A 23522-nucleotide genomic window follows, 5' to 3' on the forward strand; every position below is an offset into this window, starting at 1 on the left:
GCAAATATAAGTGAATATAACCTATAATTAACATGAAAAATAGCTAAAAATACTATATGCAACAGATGAATTGACATTAGATAATTTTGGTCAATAAAAGCATTTACAAAATCTAGATACCCATCTCCCAGAGGATATATTCAATGTTTGTTTTGCTATTAATATAACTGTTTCTTCACTCATTATTTGATAGATTAAAATGCAATCAAAATTATTGTATTCCACACTCTATGACATCTAACTGTAAACATATAGAACTAATATTTTAACTTGAAATTTCTACTAATAACAAACTATACTGTTAGCTTATGAGGCTAGGTTATACTTTAACATAAAATTGTTATTTGGGGGTTACTGAAGAATTATTTGACAGGGAAATTGCTTAGGTAATGTATACTACTCACCTTGGGGTGCTATGTGAAGAGCATCTTTCAGTTTTCTTTCAGGAATAAATTTCCACTGAAAGACAGAGTGATCTGCTCCACCAATAGAAATAACCCACTGATAATCATGTGACCATCTGACATTAGTTACGTGAGCTGAATGGCCAATATATTTTCTAAACTTGGCTCCTATAATAAAAATATATCTTTAAATTGATAAACGAATGCTAAACAAAATACCATTTTGAACAATTTTTATACATGAACCACTGTATCATCCTTCTATTAACTGAATTATGAACAAATGGGAAATAAGCTGACTCAAAAATTGAACAAATGAATGAATCTGTATCAAGGAATGTAAATATCTCCTCTGCTGATTCACAAGGAACCACAAAGGCTGTGAGGCATTATCTTACCACTTTGAGAAAAACCTGGGAATCAACTGTTTTTATACTGAAACATTTGAATGTTTTGGCCAGAGGCCTTTGGGCTTAAGTGAAATTCAAAGAACTAATTAACTCGACCTTACCCCCATTATTCTCAACCAAAGCAGCCACAGGATCCTTTTAAGACTTAAGTCATCAACAAAAGAGTAGCAAACTGAATTCAGCAACATATAACAAGGATTAAACAACATAATCAGATGAGATTTATGCCAGGAATGCAAGTTTGGTTCAACATTAAAAAGCCAATCAATGTAATACATCATATTAATCAAAGTCAAATATGCCCAGTTGTTCCAACAATGTCCTTTAAAATCATTTTTAAAATCCAGATATTTTAAAAAATATCTTTCAATTTGGGTTTTGTCTAACGCCTCCTCATGATTAGATTCAGGTGGTATGTTTTGGGTATGGGCAATGTTACATCCTTTTGGATATGTCATTTCAGGGGATACGGTCAGTTCTATCATTAGAGATGTTAAGCTGTATCATTTGGCTAAGGTGGTATACACCCAATTTCTCCAATAATAAAGGAATCATTTAACTTTGTGGTTCATTTTCTTAAAAATCTCTGTGGCAACAGGGATATATTTTATTTATTTATTTATTTATTTATTTATTTATTTATTTATGGCAGAGACAGGGTTTTGCTATGTTGCCCAGGCTGGTCTCCAGTTCCTGGGCTCAAGCAATCCTCCCGCCTTAGCCTCCCAAAGTGTTGGGATTACAGGCATGAGCCACTATATCTTACAGGAATATATTTTTAGAATATATTCTCTATCTCCTCCTCCTGGTATGTGGCATTATATACATATTCTTGTTAAAGTACACAGGATACAATGATGCTTAGCTTCATTTTGATATTGTTTTGAACATTTTATATTAAGTTATAGAAGACTTGTACATCAGGATGCCAAAGCCCCATCAACAAAATTCTGGAGAAAAACTTTCATCTTGGTCATTAAGATAACTATCATAATTAATACATAAAATAGAATCAAAACTCATCTAAAGTTATAATTTACTGCTGCTTAATAGTAATACTGTTATTTTAGGAATAAATTTTTTATGTAGTTTAATATAAGTCACTAATTTAACTTCCCATATTTCAACCCAGCAAATCCTATAAGGTAAGGGCTCTTATATAGGAATGCATTACTTGCCTATCGAGAGAGCTTTGACTACTACTACTACTTTTGATGCAACCCTCAAGCACTCTTAGACATCAGAGAGTCTTAAAAGGTAAAGCCAGAAATTCGAACAAATAAAATTCCAAGTTCTAAGATCTACTAATTTGTTATGTCAGGGCAAATTAAAGAGTTAAAGCATCTACTCTGACTACACCGAGTGATAGAGAGAGGTACAAATAATCCTGTAAGTCCCTTCCCAACTTTAAGACCCTCTTGGATAAACCAAGGCAACTAAACAAGAAAGTTGTAAAATAAGTCTAAGGGAAACCAGTTATTTTTAGTCAATGGGACTGTATTAATAATTTTAAATAACCAGTTTAATTTTTAATAATTTGTTCTGATAAATGGGTATCTTAAAAGTGAACCTAGATATCATATCTTTCATGAAGTGACCTTGACTCACCAAGACCAAGTTACATGCTTCCAGAATTCTCTGTGATTACTCTTTGTGATTATACTTATATAACACTGAAATGTAATAGACTATTTACTTGTTCACTCCTCCATTAAAACTATAAGGTCTTTGAAGAGAACGGTGGTGTCTTGTTTAATGTATATCCCTGGTGCCTGGTATATAGCAAACACTCATTAGATATTCGAAGAAAGAGAAAAAGAACGGAAAAGGAAAGATTACATTTCTTTTTGCTCTGCTTGGACATTTGAGTTGGAATGCTAGATTGTAATGGAGGAAAGAGTAGTGAAGGAAACTGAGGGCATGAACATGATTCCAACTCCTATAATGCACAGAAGAGGGCAAAAGTTTGATGTAGCTTAAAGAATATCAGAATTGAAATCAAAAGACTAGTGCTTGAGCATCAGTTTGACCATTTAATAGCACAGAAGTGTGAGCATTCCACCAAACCTCTTTTGGACTCCATTTCCTCATTTTAAAACATAAATTGGATTATATGCTCACAAGGTGCCTTTTGATTATGAAAACTATGATAAAAATGATTCAATAATAAGAATAGTTAAGGCCTAAACAGTATATCATTAATTAGGACGAATATCTCAGAGAAAAAACTTATCAAGACAAGCTATAATGATCATAGAAGCTTCCTAATTTAAAAGAAGATGAAAATTCTTGGTAAGGATAAAGAAATATACTAAAATATTTGTGTTTCAATGACTCCATTTCTTTCCTAATGTGTTTTAATATGTATTTTCACACAAGGGTAATATGAACTAAATATTTTCAATATATTGTAGCAATATGACAAAAGACTTTTTCCATTTAACTATGTTTTAATGATATTAAACTTCTAGATATGGGAATATATAAATATATGAAAATATCTTTCTGACCCTAGTAAAAGCAACAATTTCTTAATACACAAAACTATACTACCTATAAGAAAAGAAAGAGAAACAGACTTAACTACACTGAAATTAAGAACTGGCCAAGAAAACACATCAAGAAAACAAAAAGGCAAGTCACAAACTGGGAAAAGATAATTGCAAACTATAAAAATTACAAAGCATTTGTATTATAAGAGTATATAAAGTAATTCTTACAGATCAATAAAAGAAATAACCCAATAGAAACACAGGAAAGAGATATGAACCCATGTTTCACAGAGAAGAAAACACAGAAGACCAAAACATATTTTAAAAGATGGTTAACCTCATTTGTAGTCAAACAAATGGAAATTAAGACCTCAATGTGACATCATTTACACTAACTGGATTTGCAAAAGTTAGAAAGTATAGCAATATCAAGTGCTGAATCAACAGGCTTTGTAAAATTGTATAACCACTTTGGAAAATAATTTGGTATTTTCTTATAACGTTCACATTCTCCATGACCCAGAAATTTCACTCCTAGTTATTTCACTACTTTAAGAAACCTGCATTTAATATCAAAAGATGAGAAATGACCCAAATGTCCAATGACAGGCAAATAAATGCATAAATTGCAGCATAAACTTACAACGCAATATTTTGCAGCAGTGAAAAAAAGGCATTAAAGCTACATGCAACAAATGGAAAACAGCACTGAATAAGTCCCTGTTATAAATTTGTTGTTGTTGTTGTTGTAAGATATTTGGTTTTTCCTATGAATTTCCTGGAATCTAAATGATATTTTCTCCAAATATAAATTTTCATTTGCCAACAAGAAGTGCAGAGAGGGTCTTGGTCATTATTAACAGTGATGGAGGTGATGGGCTAATGTATCCCTGCCCTCACCTTTCCATTCTCCCTGACCTGCTCACCATCCACCACAGCCCCTATGCTGCTGCCTAGAAAGAGTCCTGAATTCTTTCAGAGAGATTATGGTCAGGAGCAGGTGAAACTAGAGAAAAAGAGGATGATAATGAAGAAAAAAATACGAAGGGGGTGGAATGCTTCGGGCTGAAATTAGAGTGCAGAAAATGTAGGGTATATGTGGTTCATACGATCATTCTCTCTTTGCGCTAACTTCATATATTTTTTGTTTCAATTACAATGATTCTATAACATAAACTAATTCTATTATTTAAAATCCACATTTTGTAAATGCTGCACTTCTAAGAAGTCACCTAATGAATATGACCTGAGTGGATATGTAAAATACATTAATACATCAGCTACATTTTTCTAACCTTAACTTGGACTAGCAATGCAACTTAATAATTACTCTAAAAGAAAGAGAATATTTCTAGTAATACTGCTAACTTCAAGGTATGTAATTATGTGAATTCAATACATACATAATCTTTTTTGGCCCGAGTGGTCTGCAAAACATAAAATCTTAAAATACTTATATTAATCCATTAAAAATGCAGTAGTCATATTCTGTCTTTCCCACTTCCCTAGCTACAATCTCAAGCTGATTCACAAGTGCCTAGAAATAAAAATCATCCTTACTAGAAAATAAATTACCAACAAAAAATCTAACAAAAGGGAAACAAAAAAGAGGAGCAATTTATACTTATGTCCTTGAAGGAGTGAATAATCTCTCAAAACAAGACTAATTTTCTTAGGCTTTGGTAAAATATTCGCACAGCAGTTCAAAGAACTACTACACATTTTATAAATGAAATAAAATTACTGTGCAATAATACCAACTTCTCTCTTGCAAATGATAAAAACAATCAATAAATCCTATTCACTTGACTAAGAAAACTCCGAAGATTAAAGTATTTTTGTTTTTGCATAGAGGGCAGTACGTGAAACAATTAAGTAGGAGCAACGTCTAAGAGTAAGATCATCATGACTCTTACTGAATCTCACACTTTATAACCAAGCAAGTACCATCTTAAAATTTGTTGTGCCTGGTGACTCTCACGTCCTGGCTATGTGGTGGGACTCAGAAAGAGGGTACTTTAACTGTTAGAGATTTAACCAGCCTTTTGATATGGTTTGGCTCTGTGTCCCACCCAAATTTCATCTCGAATTTAATCCCCATGTGTTGAAGGAGGAACCTGGTGGGAGGTGACTGAATCATGGCGGCAGTTCCCCCATGCTGTTCTCGTGACAGTGAGTGAGTTCTCATGAGATCTGATGGTTTAAAAGTGTTCAGCAGTTCCCCCATTGTTCCTACTCTCTCCCCTACTGCCATGTAAGACGTGCCTTGCTTTCCCTTCACCTTCTGCCATGACTGTAAGTTTCCTGAGGCCTCCCAAGCCATGAGGAACTGTGAGTCAATTAAACCTCATTTTTAAAAAAATAAATTACCCAGTCTCAGGAAGTTCTTTATAGCAGTGTGAAAACAGACTAACACACCTTTGTTAACATACTTAGTGAAATATCTTCACATGCACCTAGGAAGCTGACATCTCACAGGCAGGAATCAACAACATGGCAAGCTGGCAAGATCTTAAACTCATCACTTTACCTTAGAGGCACAACGGAAACACCAGCCTGGGCTTCTGGAAAAATTAAGCCCTTAAGTTTGACATCAGTTGATTATATATTTTAATCGAACTACTTTAGCTGTTTCCAAAAATCACCTTTACTAAGCCACATTTTTAATGTTTGCCCAACGACTTGTATCAACAAGCCAGGTGAAAAATCACTACTGCATCTGCTACAGGCGTTGATGCTCTAGGAATACACATTCACTACATCTAATATAAAGTCCCATACCACAGGAAAGTTCCTCAAAAATTTTCCAAAGAAACTTTGATTTGCTAGAGAAGTAAGTATGCTTTTTTTTAAAATGTAGAATGAAAACTATTTGTGCCCTGCTTTATTTTTGGTTTCCACGAAGCTCAGAATTAAATTTGATGTTTGACTACTGTCATTTTCTTTATCTAGTTTGAATATGGTACTTCTATTTGTATTTCCCCTGATACTGATTCTCTATTTGTATAGTTACTTTAGTACTTATGGACTTGTTATGAGCTGACTCAAATACTTTATGAAATAGGCATGGAATAAATAAATGATACCTAATAGAGCACTTTATTTAATTATCCCAGGTCTATGAACAGAATGATTTGTATCATTTTAGAAGAGATCCAAGACCATCCTGGCTAACACGGTGAAACCCCGTCTCTACTAAAAAATACAAAAAACTAGCCGGGCGAGGTGGCGGACGCCTGTAGTCCCAGCTACTCGGGAGGTTGAGGCAGGAGAATGGCGTAAACCCGGGAGGCGGAGCTTGCAGTGAGCCGAGATCGCGCCACTGCACTCCAGCCTGGGTGACAGAGCCAGACTCCGTCTCAAAAAAAAAAAAAAAAAAAAAAAAAAAAGAGGTGATAATATAAAACATGTAGAAAATAACCAAATGATAAGACCCTATATTAGTCCATTTTCAAAATGCTATAAAGAGCTGCCCAAGACTGAGTAATTTATAAAGGAAAGAGATTTAATTGACTCGCAGCTCAGCATGGCTGGGGAGGCCTCAGGAAACTTACAACAATCATGGTAGAAGGCAAAGCGGAAGCAAGGCAACTTCTTCACAAGGTGGCACGAAGGAGAGGTGCGTGAGATCACAGGAAAAACTACCATTTATAAAGCCATCAGATCTTGTGAGAATTCATTCACTATCACAACAGCAGCATAGGGGAAACCGCCCCCATAATCCAATCACTTCCCACCAGGTTCCTCCCTTAACACCCGGAAATTACAATTCAAAATGAGATTTGGCTGGGGACACAAAGCTAAACCACATCAGACCCTGCTCACGCCTGTAATCCTAGTATCTTGGGAGGCTGATGCAGGGAGATTGCCTGAGGTGAGGACTTTAAGACACAGCCTGGCCAACATGGTGAAACCCTGTCTCTACTTAAAATACAAAAATTAGCTGGGCGTGGTGGTGCATGCCTGTCATCCCAGTTACCTGGGAGGCTGAGGCAGGAGGGTTGATGGAACACAGGAGGTAGAGGCTGAAGTGAGCAGAGATCGCCACTGCACTCCAGCCTGGGTAACAGACAGAGCGAGACCCTGTCTCAAAAAAAAAAAAAAAAAATATATATATATACACACACAACCATCATTGTATAGTCTGACTCTATGAAGGAATTCAGGAAGTGAAAAGAAAAATGTTTCTTTGAAAAGAAAGAGATATTCATAACAACATATGAATTCATAAAGAATATATGCATTCATAAAGAACATATGCATTCATAACATATGAATTCAAAAAGAATTTTCTAATAAAACTTCATGACCAAAATAAATGTAGCATATGACAATAATTTTTGAATTAGCAAAATGAAACCCTTTACCAATCTGTGTAAATTTAAAAAATATGAAATCCTTTAATTTATCTCAAGACTAATTTTCTGCAAGAACATAAAAGTCTTCTGTGAGAGAGAGGTTACTTAACAATATTTTGAAAGAAAAGGTACCTTTTCTCAAACATGGATATCGGAATAATTTTATAATTCCATAGTCATCAGCTGTAACTAAAACTTGGCCAATATAATTTCCATCTACTGAATTTATATCGTTGATATCTGAATACTTGGGCCAAATTCCATTTACTTCAAGGCCTGAAACACATGTCCATGAAGCCCAATGAACACCTTTTATTTCTTCTGTACTTGTCACTTCTTTTCCCCCTAAAAATAAATCAAGAGTCTTAATTTAAGAAGTTATTTCATTTGATTTTCTCAAGCCTAAACTGTACTGAGAACATAGTAAATTCCAAAATTTAATGAATCGTCTCACCCCACTTAGAAGAAAATACATAAATAGGTAGGTAAGTTTGGGTTAAGAGAAAAGAAAACTAAATGCAAGAAATTTATAAAAAGCTACTACAAAAATTATACTGATTCAGAGACAGACATTGCCTTGAATGTTTAGCTTAGCAGGTTCCCTTATGTGGAGAAGAAAACTGAATCCTATTTAAAAAATGATACAGATTAGTCATAACAGGGTAAGTTATAAAAAAAAAAAGGTAAAAGCTATGAGAAAGTGGCAAATCAGGTATTATAAAAGAAGCCTAAGATACATAGTTGAGGAAAAAAAGAGAGAACTAGAAAAGACCAAGAAGAAAGGATGAGTGTAGGATAATATATTTACATTAGGTAGACTGTTAATGAAAAACTTTTGGGGAGATGCATTCATTGAATTATGCAGCTTATTTTATGTAACAGGTTCTTGGAAGATAGTGACTAATTCCCTAAGCATCACAACAAATAAAGTACTATGCAGTGGCCGGGTGCAGTGGCTCACACCTGTAATCCCAGCACTTTGGGAGGCCGAGACAGGCAGATCACTGAAGGTCAGGAGTTCGAGACCAGCCTGGCCAATATGGTGAAACCTCATCTCTACTAAAAATACAAAAACTAGCTGGGCATGGTGGCGGGCACCTGTAATATCAGCTACTCAGGTGGCTGAGGCAGGAGAATCACTTGAACCCTGGAGGCAGACGCTGTAGTGAGCTGAGAACATGCCACTACACTCCAACCTGGACAACAGAGCGAAACTCTGTCTCAAAAAAAAAAAAAATTACTAAGAGGTAATATTTCGATGATTCTGCTTTTATCCCATTCATTCACACACTCACTCACTTGCTAATTTATTTACTTATTTGTTTAGTTAGAGCCATGGTCTTGTTCTTTCACCCAGGCTGGAGTTCACTGGCATGATCTTGGCTCCCTGCAGCCTTGAACTCCCAGCTGAAATGATCCTCCCACTGCAGGTGCATGCCACCACACCCTGCTCTTTCTTTTTTCTTTTTGGTAGAGATGGGTCTCACCATGTTCCCTGACTGTTCTCAAACTCCTGGGCTCAAGAGATCCTCCCGCCTCGGCCTCCCAAAGTGCTAGGATTACAAGCATGAGTCACTGCACATAGCCTATTCTTCTCTTTTAAAATTTTTGGTTGAAATTCTGTTTTTCAAAGTTAGTTAGTTATTAATATTTGCAAAGTTTATTTATTTTTTTGAGACAGCCTCTTGATCTGTTACCTAGCTGGAGTGCAATGGCAACATAACGGCTCACTGCAGCCTCATCCTCCCAAGCTCAAATGGCCCTCCCGTCCCGACCTCCCAAATAGCTGGGACCACAGGTGCATACCACCATACCCGGCTAGTTTTTGTATTTTTAGTAAAGGTGGGGTTTTGCCATGTTGCCCAGGCTGGTCTCAAACTCCTGGGCTCAAGCTGTCGGTACACTGTGGCCTCCCAAAGTGCTGGGATTACAGGCGTGAGCCACCATGCCCAGCCTGCAAAGTTTATTTGAGATAAACACAAAAAACAAATAATTTATTGGTCACACATTTCCAGTAATTATATTCACTTAATTAGTTCCACCCACAAAAATGGCATTTTGACTCTCTAAGATACAGTGGTACTTTACCATACACTATGATCATGGTATGGAATTCAATAAAGAGAGAATCTGTTTTAGATCCTCCAGCCAAAGGAGTTTTAATTAAGAACCAAAGGATTTAGAGTAGTAGTTGCCAAGGACTGGGAGAGGTAGAAGTGGGGGCTAGGTGGGGGTGGATATAAGGAGATGTAAGTTTCAGTTATACAGGATGAATAAATTCAAAAGATCTAATACACAGTGTGTTGACTATGGTTAATAATGCTGTTACTGTATGATGTATCTGAAATTTGCTAAGAGAGTGGAACTTAAATGTTCTCACCACACACACACACAAATGGTAACTATGTGAAGTGACCGACACATCATTTAGCTTGATTGAGGAAATTGTTTCACAATGTATATATCAAAACTTTACATTGTACATTTTCAATATATACAATTTTTTAATGTCAATTATACCTCAATAAAGTTGGAAAAAACCCAAAAGGATTTCAATATAATAAGGCAGCCTTACAGAAAAGTCTACAATGCCTGAAATACCAGCTCAGATCTTCTTTGATTTCCTATGTCAAATGTAACTTAAAATCTGCTTCTAGTAAAACTCTAAAATATTGTATAGGCACCACAAATCTATAATTTGCTAGAAATTGTTACCTGGCATTCTATAAAAAAGTCTTTTCCCATTTCCATCATTTGTCTGCAAATATCTACTGTCTGAAGACCAGTCCAGATGAGTGATGAAACTAAGGGATCCCAAACACTCGCCAACTTTTTTATAACGCTGAGCAACTCCATAAATATCAACTGAGCTGTCATTGCATCCAACAGCAAGGTAAGTTCCATCTGGTGAATATTTTAATTCATGAATTGCCTCCTTCCTATCTTTAATATGTACAACTTCCGTCATATCTCTGTTAAAAAGAAAAAATGAGACTACATGAACAGAAGTCACAACAGAATTAATTCCGTTTCAAACATGTCTAAAATGACTATGAAGCCGTATCAAGTGTTTATAAAAATAAACGTAAATAACACAAGTAGTATTAATTCAGGAACAATACATTGCTGAACAGAAATACATGGAAACAATATATGCCAAATGTTCAGGAAAATGCTGAATTTCAGTTTCTAAATTAAGTACTTTAGAGATCCATACTAAATTTCTGGAGTTAACAAAGAATAAAGGAAATAAAGTAACAAATTTTTATGGTAAAAGAAGTTCTTTGTAAATATGGAGTTTATGAAAAATGTTTAATTTAAACACTATAATTTTCAAAAAAATTTTTTTTAAGGAGCTAAATATGCAAAATTACATTCAAGAAATAATAAAGGATGAATTCATCTATATTACTTCAGTTTTATTTTATTTTATCTTATTTTATTTTATTTTATTGAGGCAGAGTCTGGGTCTGTTGCTCAGGCTGGAGTCCAGTGGCACGATCTTGGCTCACTGCAATCTCCACCTCCTAGGTTCAAGCGATTCTCACCTCGTGCCTCAGCCTCCCGAATAGCTGGGATTACAGGTGCACACCACCGTACCTGGTTAATTTTTTTGACCTTTTTAAATAGAACACACATTCCTCCATTAGGGACCATGTTGAGCAGTGAAGTGGAACTTTTTTTCAATGATGACTTCTTATGGAGTATCCAAAATAATACAGATATTAGTAACAGCCAAAAAATAGAAAAATATGTAGTAAAACACCACTGAGTTTCCAAAGTTGTGGAGTTTGTGGGCAGGAGGAGGAGAAGCAGAGGCAGGGAAAAAAGATAGGAGGAAGTAAAAATTCTTATTTCCAATCAGTGTCAGAGACTTTTCTCCAGATAAATTTTGCCTTCATCAACTTCTGACTGTTACATGGGCAAGAATTAATCTTCAGTTGTATTTGAGTCACTATACAGCTGTGGGCCTGTTAATTATAGTACTTAGTGATTACCCTAATCAAACTAGTGTTAGAAACAGAAATAGAAAAATGAGCCCCAAAATAAATCCAAGATTGCATTCTTCGAACCTTCTGTACTTTTTTTTTTTTTTAAAGTTTCCCTGGTTAACATCACTTTTGCCTCTTTGCATGGTCCTCTTCCTATGCATAGACTCATACAGCTGCCTATGCATTTCCCAGGGACTCCTTCAAGTTAACATTAAATCCATATACCTTATTGCCCTTTGCTCCATATCCATCCATCCATCCATCCATCCATTCCTTCCTCCCTATATGGAATAAGATTTTTAAGAAAAGTCTAAGACACTATTTGGCAGCTTTGACTTTTTATGCCTCCTTTATTTAAAATTTTATAATTATAATCACCTTCATGACCTTCATCAAAATGCTTCTGGAAAATTCTTCAGAAGTATTTTGGTATTTTTTATAGCATTTTTGTTCTAGAGACTTAATTGCTCCCAATTAATGAGAAGAATGGTTTATGTCCAAGGTTTTCTGTTAACATGCCCCCTGCTCACCAACACACGCACGCGCGCGCACACACACACACTCACACATGGTAGAAGATAACAGAGAGAGATTCTGGTTGATTGATTGGTTTTTTAGTATGAATAATATTGCCATGTCAATATTATGAATTATATGACTACTCTCTCACACGAAGAGTTTCTCTGACAAATTTAAAGGAAAGATGACAACTATTAGATGAAAATTTGTTAATTTTTAAAAAACATTCTGAATTAAGTCTTCTGGGAGACTAATATATGATTACTATGGTTTCTTTTAAGAAGCAGAGGGAGGCAAAAGCCTGGGAATACTCATACATGAACAGTTCATAATACATCACAAAGTAAAGGTACAGAGTTGATCAGAGCATACAACAGAAGAATCCATTTCCAGCTGAGTGATTCTGGGGAGACATATCAAAGGAAGTGGAGTAGATAGCTATGACGTCTACATTTTATTCCGATGAATGAATGAGATTTAGCTCAGCAGAAGACAGGAACTGGAGGTAAAGACCCATGTTTCAGCACAGACAATAGGATGTGAAAGAGGTGATGGCAAGAGAAAGTATTCAAGTTCAGCTTGCGACGGCCACTGTAGTTGAATGGACACAAGCAAGTGGCCTCTGGTGTGAACTCAGTCTGCTGAGGGAGGCTGAGGGAAAATCATGAAGGGGGCCTCATATGTCTTGTTAAGATTTTTGGCCTTAATTTGTGAGGTTAAGCTAGGATAAGATGTACCAGTCAGATCGCTGATTTGGTTCCAAGGTAAAAAACAAATTAGGCTGGGTGTGGTGGCTCATGCCTGTAATTCCAGCACTTTGGGAGGCCGAGGTGGGCAGATCACGAGGTCAGATGGAGACCATCCTGGCCAAGATGGTGAAACTCTATCTCTACTAAAAGTACAAAAAATTAGCCCAGCGTGGTGGCATGCACCTGTAATCCCAGCTACTTGGAAGGCTGAGGCAGGAGAATCACTTGAACCTGGGAGGCAGAGGTTGCAGTGAGCCGAGATCACGTCACTGCACTCCAGCCTGGAAGACAGGGCGCGACTCCATATCAAAAAAAAAAAAAAAATTAAAGGAGCATACTAATAGGATCAAGACCAATTAGAAGGTTACTGCAGATGATGGTTTCTCAGACTTCAGAAAAAAGTGAGCTTCTTTAAAATACAATGTAGTATAATATTCCATACTATTATAGGATATAATACGTACTATAGGTTAAAGATACAATTCTAATCTTATTCACAAACCTTAATTAAAATGTTCCTAGAAAATTAATTAGGAAAGCAAAATCAACAGGATGTGGCGGTGATGGATTACAGATGTTAGGTTCAGGAGAGAGAGGTATCAAGGAAAACGCCCAGGTTTTTGCTTAGGTACATGGATAATGGTGCCATTCACTAGGATAGGGTCCATGGACAGACGATCAGTTTGGGAGGGATATCATGAGTTCAGTTTTGGAAATGCTGAGTTGGAGGTGCCTTTGAGACATCCAAGTGATGTTAAATAAGTAACTGGATATGCACAGCTCAAGTTTTGAGATAACGGCTGGAGCTGTGCATCCGGGGTCATCAGGCTATGCATGGTAACTGATGGCAGAGGCAGAATGAGACTAGCAGAATGAGACTACCTAGAAAATATAGAGCAAATATAGAGAAAATATAGAGCAAAAAGAAGAGAAACTCTAGGCCTGAGCCTTGAGGAACTCTAATATTTACTTGCTGGGCAAAAGTTAATTAGCCTATGAAGAAAATGGGGCTAGAGAAGTAAGCTGAAAACATAAAGAGAACAAACACCTAAAAGCCAAGGGAGAAAGCATTTTGAGAAGCAGCAAGTGGTTAAGAGAATCAAATACTGCTGGGAATTCAAGCTAAATGAGAAGTGAAAAATGTCTCCTAGTTTTAGGGACATAGGGTACAATTTTTCAACATAAAGCTGAAAGTAAAAGCCATATAGGAAAGAGGATAGAGGTTGATAAGTTAATTAGAGGAAAAGAGAGATTAAAGTTAGACAGTTTTATGAGAAATACTCCTGTGAAAGGGAAGAAAGTAGAAATGTGATGTAAGAGAGAGAGACACTTTGGTTTGAGGCATGAAACTTAATATGGGACACACTGAGCATGTTCTAATAGGGCTCTTTGGTGGGGGTGCAACCAACCATTTGATGTGAAAAAATAATGGACGTACACAAAGAGTTACTTTTTTAAAGCCAGGAGACAACTTTTGGAACTCACTACTCCCAAGAAGCAGAGCAGAAAAACTATAAATAATTTGAAAAAAAATTTAAATGAATGTGTGATTTCTTCAGCAAAAACGATCACAATCCCTTTTAAAGTTGATAAAATGTGGTAGTAACACTGTCAGAGACAGACAAGTGGCTAGCCATTGATAGAATTTAAAATGACAATTTGACTGGGCATGGTGGCTCACGCCTGTAATCCCAGCACTTTCAGAGGCCAAGGTAGGAGGATTGCTTGAGCCCAGAAGTTTGAGATCAAGTGGGCAAAATGACAAGACTACATCTCTACAAAAAATTAAAACATTAGCTAGGCATGGTGGCTACTTCCAAGTAGTCACAGCTACTTGGAAGGCTGAGATGGGAGGATCGCTTGAGCCCAGGAGTTGGAGGCTGCAGTGAGCTGTGATTGTGTTACTGCACTCCAGCCTGGGCAACAGAGCAAGACCTTGTCTCAATCAATCAATAAACAAAATGACAATTTTATATATTTACAACTATTAATAGTCTATCCCATACCCTGTAGGAAACCTTACTCCATCTTCAGCATAATTTGTTAGCCTTGCTAATCAAGCTCTTCCACTATTATGAAGTCTCCCTAATTATTCATGAGAAGGAATGGGTGCCTCTGAGGAGTTTGCTGTTGATAACACAGTGTAGCTTACTATAAGTCAAAGTTCCATATGTGTATATATAATTTTCTATTTTAAAATATTTGTAAGTTTTCATTTGACTCTATGATATGAGCATTTTTTTAACAGAAAATGGTGGGAAGTGAGGACAGCAAAATGGTAGAAAAGGACATTCCAATGCTACTTCCCTTGCAGAAATACCAATTTGAATCATCCATGCATAAAAATACCTTCACAAAGGAGACAGACACATGAAAATCCCTTCAAAAAATTAATTAATCCAGGAGCTGGTTTTTTGAAAAAATTAATAAAATAAATAGACTGCTAGCTAGACTAACGAAGGAGAAAAGAGAGAAGAATCAAATAGACATAATAACAAATGATAAAGGGGATATCACCACTGACCCCACAGAAATACAAACAAGCATCAGAGAATACTATAAACACCTCTATGCATATAAACCAGGAAATGTAAAAGAAATGGATAAATTCCTGGACACATACACCCTCCAAAGACTGAATCAGGAAGAAGCTGAATCCCTGAATAGACCATTAACAAGTTCTAAAATTGAGGCACTAATAAATAGCCTACCAACCAAAAAAAGCTTAGGACCAGATGAATTTGTAGCTGAATTCCATCAGAAATACAAAGAGGAGCAGATACCCTTTCTTCTGAAATAGCCCAACAATTGACAAGGAGGGACTCCTCCCTAACTCATTTTATGAGGCCAGCAACATCTTGATACCTAAACCTGCCAGAGATCCAACAAAAAACTTCAGGCCAGTATCCCTGATGAATATCAGTGCAAAAATCCTCAATAAAATACTGGCAAACTGAATCCAGCAGCACATCAAAAAGCTTATCCACACAATCAAGTAGGCTTCATCCCCGAGATGCAAGGCTGGTTCAACAAACGCAAATCAATAAACGTAATTCATCACATAAACAGATCTGAAAACAAAGACCATATGATTATCTTAATAAATGCAGAAAACACCTTTGATAAAATTCAGCATCCCTTCATGTTAAAACCTCTCAATAAACTAGGTATTGAAGGAACATCCCCCAAAATAATAAGCTGTTTATGACAAACCCACAGCCAATATCATACTGAATATGCAAAAGCTGGAAACATTCCCCTTGAAAACTGGCACAAGACAAGGATGTCCTCTCTTCACCACTCCTATTCAACACAGTATTGAAGTTCTGGCCAGGGAAATGAGACAAGAAAAAGAAATAAAGTGTATTCAAATAGGAAGAGAGGAATTCAGATTGTCTTTGTTTGCAGATGACATGATCCTGTATCTAGAAAACTCCATCGTCTCAGCCCAAAAGCTTCTAAAGCTGATAAGCAATTCCAGCAAAGTCTCAGGATATAAAATCAATGTGTAAAAGTCACAAGCATTCCTATACACCAACAACAGGCAAGCAGAGAGCCAAATTATGAATGAACTCCCATTTGCAATTGCTACAAAGAGAATAAAATACCTAGGAATACAGCTAATAAGGGAAGTAAAAGGCGTCTTTAGGAGAACTACAAACCACTGCACAAGGAAATAAAAAAGAACACAAATGAAAATATTCCATGCTCCTGGATAGGAAGAATGAGTATCACGAAAATTGCCATACTGCCCAAAGTAATTTATAGATTCAATGCTATTCCCATTAAATTACTACTGATATTCTTCGAAGAATTAGAAAAAAAACTACTTAAGAAATCATATGGAACCAAAATAGAGCCCGTACAGCCAAGTCAATCCTAAGCAAAAAGAACAAGGCAGGAAGCATCATGCTACTGGACCTCAAACTGTATTACAAGGTTACAGTAACCAAAACAGCATGATACTGGTATAAAAACAGATGCATAGACCAATGGAACAGAATAGAGAATTCAGAAATAAGACCACACATCTACAACCATCTGATCTTCAACAAACCTGACAAAAACAAGCAATGGGGAAAGGATTTCCTATTCAATAAATGGTGCTGGGAAAACTGGTTAGCCATATGCAGAAAACTGAAACTGGACCCCTTCCTTATACCTTATACAAAAATTAACTCAAGAAGGATTAAAGACTTAAATGTAAAACACAAAATTATAAAAACCCTAGAAGAAAATTTAGGCAATACCACTCAGTTCATAGGCATGGGCAAGATTTCATGATGAAATCGTTAAAAGCAACTGCAACAAAAGCAAAAATTGACAAATGGGATCTAATTAAAGAGTTTCTGTGCAATAAAAGAAACTATCATCAGGGCAAAGAAGCAACCTGCGGAGTGGGAAAAAATTTTTGCAATCTATCCATCTGACAAAAGTCTAATATCCAGAGTCAACAAGGAACTTAAGCAAATTTACAAGAAAAAAACAAACCACCCCATTAAAAAGTGGGGAAAGGACATGAGCGGACACTTCTCAAAAGAAGACATTTATGTGGCCAAGAAACGTATGTAAAAAAGCTCAATATCACCGAGCATTAGAAAAATGCAAATCAAAACCACATTGAGGTACCATCTCATGTCAGTCAGAATGACAATTATTAAAAAGTCAAGAAACAACAGATGCTGGTGAGGTTGAAGAGAAAGAGGAATGCTTTTACACTGTTGGCAGGAATGTGAATTAGTTCAACCATTGTGGAAGATGGTGTGGCAATTCCTTAAAGATCTAGAACCAGAAATACCATTTGTCCCAGCAATCCCATTACTGGGTATATACACAAAGAAATATAAATGATTCTATTACAAAGATGCATGCATGTGTATGTTTATTGCAGCACTATTCACAATAACAAAGACATGGAATCAACCCAAATGCCCATCAATGATAGACCAGATAAAGAAAGTGGTACAAGTATACCTTGGAATACTATGCAGCCATTAAAAGGAAAGAGATCATGTCCTTTGCAGGGACAAGGATGGAGCAAGAGGCCATTATCCTCAGCAAACTAATGCAGGAACAGAAAAACAAACACCACATATTCTCACTTATAAGTGAGAGCTGAACAATGAGAACATATGGACACAGGGAGAGGAACAACACACACTGAGGCCTTTCAGGGGGTGGGGTGGGGGAGGGGGAGCATTAGGAAAAATAGCTAATGCATACTGAGCTCAAACCATTTATGCCTGGTGCTCCATTACTGGAATGCCAAGCTTGTGGGAATTATTTATATCTTACAGCTCAAGGTCATTGCCAAGGTCTGATTTTTCATTAAAAAAAAAAAAAAATTTGCAACCTCCGGTATAAATGGGTTAACACCTAGGTGATGCAGCAAACCACCATGGCATATGTTTACCTACGTAACAAACCTGCACATCCTACACATGTACCTTGTAACTTAAAATAAAAATTAAAATAAAAAATATGTTCATAAGAGCTAAGAAAACATGGTGAGAGATTATAGAATCTGTGTGTAACACAGCAATAAGGAAAGACATATTTGAAGAAGTGGGGAAAGACAGTTTTACATTACTCATGTCACCCCTTCCCTCAAGCCAACCTAAGTGTCCATCAGTGTATGAATGAATAAAGAAATAGATATACTATTCATTCTTAAAAAGGAAGAAAATCAGCTGGGCACAGTGGCTCACGCCTATAATCCCAGCATTTTCAGAAGCTTAGGCGGGAGGATTGCTTGAGGCCAGGAGTTTGAGACAAGCCTGGGCAACATAGTGAGGCCTAGGCTCTACAAAAATTTTTAAAAATAATTTTAGAAAAGGAAGAAAATCCTGTCATTTGCTACAACATGGATGAACCTGGTGTACATTATGCTTAGTGAAATAAACCAGGCAGAGAAAGACAGATACTGCATGATCTCACTTATATCTGGAATCTAAAAAAGTCAAACATAGCAGAGAGTAGATTGGTGGTTAACAGGGATTAGGAGTACGGGTGGGAAATGGGGAGATGTTGGTTAAAAAGTACAAAGTTTCAGTTAGAACGAGTGAATAAGTTCTGAAGATATACTGTATGGCACGGTGATCAGAGTTAATAATAATGTAGAATATACTTGAAAATTGCTAAGACAAATTTTAAATGTTCGCACCCTTTAAGTGGTTAAGTATGTGAGGTGATGGATATATTAACTAGCTTGATGTAATCATTTCACAAAGTATAACCAAAATCTCATGTTGTATTTCGTAAATATATACAGTTTTCGTTAATTATGCCTTAATGAAGCTGGGGGTACACAAAAATAAATTTTTAAAAAGGCAGACTGGTTACAAAATACTTTTAAAATTGTTAACAGTTTTTATTATGAAGAAAAGATAAGTTTTAAGAAGATACTGTGGCTTTACCCTGGCACACCATCTTATATACTAATTTAAGAATCATGATGTGAGATTCTAATTCATTCTATTTTCTTCCAACTCTAACATCAACCCCACTCCTGGTGCAGGTACTTTAATATGTTATGAGCCGGGCACAGTAGCTCAGGCCTGTAATCCCACCACTCTGGGAGGCTGAGGCAGGCGGATCACAAGGTCAGGAGATCAAGACCATCCTGGATAACATGGTGAAACCCCATCTCTACTAAAAATACAAAAAAAAAAAAATAAATAAATAGCTGGGCGTGGTGGCGCGCACCTGTAGTCCCAGCTACTCGGTAGGCTGAGGCAGGAGAATCTCTTGAACCTGGGAGGCAGAGGTTGCAGTGAGCCGAGATTGCAGCACTGTACTCCAGCCTTGTGACAAAGCAAGACTCTATCTCAAAAAAAAAAAAAAAAAAAAAAAAAAGTTATGTTTAGTAATGAATCCTGCTTTACCATACGGAGAATACAAAGCAAATCAAGAAGAAATAGTAACCAGGTAAATTCAGATGGATTAAGAAGACCATTTTCTGAGTTAGAATTTTGTGGTTCACCTTTAAAGGCATTTAATAATCAGAATAACCCTTTCAATACTATTAGCAAGTTGGATTCATGTGCTAAAATACAGCCTTATTAGGAATAAATACCTTTTCAGCCAGTCTACTGCATTCAATAACTGAAAGAGCAAGTAAATGTATAACTAAAAAAAATCACTACTTTTGAATGCATACCAGCTATATGATAGGAATTCTTAAGTGTTTTACATGCATCTTAAATTCTCGTAAAACCTCTATAAGTGAGCACTCCAATTCCAGCACTTCCAATACTTTCAGTTCTTACAGACAAGAAAAAATAAAGCTGATCATGAATATTAATTATTATTCATAAGTAATGACCAGGTGTTTCTAATATTTCTAACCTGCAAAACTAAAGAGCAGCCTCCAAAGAAATTAAACAACCAATGAGAAAAAGAACAGACGTTTAATCTTAGATGATGATAGTTACAGAGATTCTAGAATCAATGATCAAATCAGTGCCCAAATTATAATAGTATGGATAGCCCAACAGGGAGGTTTCATAGTCTTTCATCTCTGTTTAAGAAGCTGTTTCAGCATGACAAAATAAAGTAATATGACATATTTATAGAGCTCTGGGGAAAAAGCTTTAATTTATATTCAAATGTTATATTCATATTTTTTTAAATATGAGGTACCTAGAGTAGTCAAATTATGTCTTTCATAGAGACCCAGAAAGTAGAATGATGGTTGTCAGGGGCTTAGGAGATAGAACAATGGGTATTATTTTTTACTGGGTACAGAGTTTCCATTTGGGAAGATGAAAAAGTTCTGAAGCTAGAGGGTGGTGATGGTTGCACAACAATGTGAATGTACTTAATGGCACTGGATTTTACATTTAAAAATGTTTGAAATGTGAAGTTTATATATTTTACCACAATAAACAATGTTAATTTAAGAGAAAAGTCTCAGCATATCTCATTATAAAAACCGGTCTGAGAAAGGGGAATCAGCATGTGTAGAAACTCAGAAGTACAAGAAAACATAATGTATCTGTCCTAATGGAGAGATGTTGGTTAAAGAGTACAAAGTTCCAGTTAGAATGAGTGAATAAGTTTTGAAGATACACTGTATGGCACGGTAATATAGGAAAGGAGTTTCCTATAGATGAAAGAAACTGGGGTACTGAGAAATAGGCTGGAAAGATGGGCACTACATACCATGTGAAGGATTATGAGCTTCATCCTAAGGACAGTACAAAGCCTTTATCATACTTTAGAAACAAGAGGAAAGCACACAAACATGTTTGAAAAGGAATCACCATCACTGTGGAGTGAAGAAAGGTCTTGAGGGAAGCAAAACAGGAGGTAAGAAGATCAGCTACGAGGCTGTTCCACCAATCCAGTTAGTAGATGACAGAAGCCTACACAAGAGTACAATGGTGAGAACAGAAGGAACGAGATTAATTTGAGAGCTATTTCGGAAGTAGACTCTCCAGAACTCTTGAATTAACTACATAGGGGAGGCAAAAGAGAGAACCGTGTTAATAGTTTTTGAACTGAGCAACTGAGCGAAGGATCTTACCATTCACTGAGGCAGAGAAGAAAGACTTCATAAGTACTTATCCTGTGAACATGTGTGGATCTACAGCAAATTTCTTACTGGCTACATAGAATTCAATTGAATTTATCTATCTATAATTCAACACAAAATGTTAACTGCTTTACCAATTCTTTAAATTTTTCTAATTGCTCAAACAAAAGAAGAGATGGAAGCATTTTTTAAAGCATAAAGCTGTAAATAATAACAACAACAATAACAACAACAACAAAATTAACCCATTTTAACAGCCTCAGCTTGTTAAATGGCAAGGGATCATTACTAAAAATCTATACTAACAGGAAAAAGTAGTTGGGACCCAAATTTTATAGCTCAAAATTTTAGCCATTAATCTATTAAGCATTCTTAACCCTCCAAACCAAGGTTTCTGAGTTTATTTTTCAGACAAAGCTACTTTTATAAATATATTTTTATACTTCATGAAATTAATATCTGAAATAGATATATTAATAAGAAGGGGAAGAGAAAAGGATAAATGGATAAAAACAAAAAGCATTATATATTCTGTATCACTGAAGAGCAAATTACTATGTGTTTCTATTTCTACCCTAATACCATACCTTACTCTAAGTACAGTGAATGAGCCATCCTTCATTCCAAGGGCAAGATGGATTCCATCTGCATTGACAGCTGCACAACGAATTGGTTCTTCCATATTACACCTTGCTATTAATGCATGATCTACTAGGCTCCATATCCTGTAAAATTTAATTTTAAAAATAAAAAAAGAATAGTTAGCTAATGCATACTTTAATAAAAATATTTTGGTTAAAATAATAATCTCATCTTAAGATAAATCTAGATATCTTAACTATCTGTTTTGTGGCAAGAAATTCTTAACTATGAAAATGGGAACTGTTCATGCTTAAATGACAGAAGTTGATAGAATCTTTTGCTTTTAATTTTTTTGGCGACATCACGTCACTCTGTCACTCAGGCTGGAGTGCAGTGGCGTGATCATAGCTTACTATAACCTTGACCCTGTGGGCTCAAGCGATCCTCTAGCCTCAGCCTCACGAGAAGCTGGGACTACAGGAATGTGCCACCCAACCTGGCTACATTTTGTTGTTGTTGTTTTGGTATCCTTTTAGCACAGCTATAGTGTCACTGCATAATAAACACAATGTTTTGCCATCTAATTGAAAACCAGTAAAGTCCATACTCCATTGTGCCTTAAAAATGTAACATTTAAAGTCCAATTTTATCTTTTTCCTCTTATTTCAACATGATGAGTATGCACTGGTGATAAATAATGTCACCATGTGGTAATGCACATAGCGCTCAAAATTCTGCCAAGTTGTAATTGTGTCACTGAAATTTGTAATAAGCTGAGGAGCAGTGCAAAAATGATGTGAGTGTACCATCTCTTTCCCAACATCTCAACTCTGCATCTGTAGTGTGATACACTGCAATTTTTTTTTTTTTTTTTTTTTTTTTTTTGAGACAGAGTTTTGTTCCTGTTGTCCAGGCTGGAATGCAATGGTGTGATCTTGGCTCACTGCAACCTCTGCCTCCCGGGTTCAAGCAATTCTCCTGCCTCAGCCTCCCAAGTAGCTGGGATTACAGGCATGCATCTCACCACGCCTGGCTAATTTTGTATTTGTAGTAGAGACGGGTTTGGTCTCTAGTTGGTCAGGCTAGTCTCGAACTCCCAACCATAGGTGATCCACCCGCCTTGGCCTCCCAAAGTGCTGGGATTACAGGTGTGAGCCACCACACCGAGCCAATACAATGCATTTTTAAACAATGCAGTAACATTGATTCTTTCACTTTTAGGTAGGTTGTTTCTATCCTGACCAAAGGGAGAGAGAGTGTGTGTGTAGACACACGTGTATATATCCTTATGTACATACAGTCTAGTGTTTAAAACTATCCAAATTCAGAATCCACAATGCTAGAAATCAACAACAAAAAAGATAGGTAGAAGATACCCATTGTTTGAAAATTAAGAATTATACTTCCATATAATCTAAAATACAAAGACAAAGATGAATTCTTAATGATTTGTTACTATTTTGAAGTAAGTTATAAAACT

At 36.2% G+C, this 23522-nt stretch overlaps 1 protein-coding gene across 12 annotated transcripts in view; it reads right to left on the reverse strand.

Annotated features, from left to right (window-relative positions):
- Positions 1-23522, reverse strand: part of EML5 (EMAP like 5) — a 192872-nt gene that overhangs the window by 105675 nt on the left and 63675 nt on the right. For all 12 annotated transcript variants that reach the window (XR_012416050.1, XR_012416049.1, XR_012416051.1 and 9 more), the window contains exons 8-11: positions 22048-22185; positions 10380-10636; positions 7797-8009; positions 405-572 (exon numbers count right to left, since the gene is read on the reverse strand). Coding sequence is in view for 8 of the 12 variants with exons in the window: in XM_065549193.2 (XP_065405265.1) it covers positions 405-572; positions 7797-8009; positions 10380-10636; positions 22048-22185 (776 nt within the window). In the remaining 4 variants the exon portion in view is untranslated. The remainder of the gene's footprint in view (positions 1-404; positions 573-7796; positions 8010-10379; positions 10637-22047; positions 22186-23522) is intronic.

The sequence above is a fragment of the Macaca fascicularis genome, chromosome 7 (genome assembly GCF_037993035.2).
Source record: "Macaca fascicularis isolate 582-1 chromosome 7, T2T-MFA8v1.1".
NCBI classification, from domain to species: domain Eukaryota; kingdom Metazoa; phylum Chordata; class Mammalia; order Primates; family Cercopithecidae; genus Macaca; species Macaca fascicularis.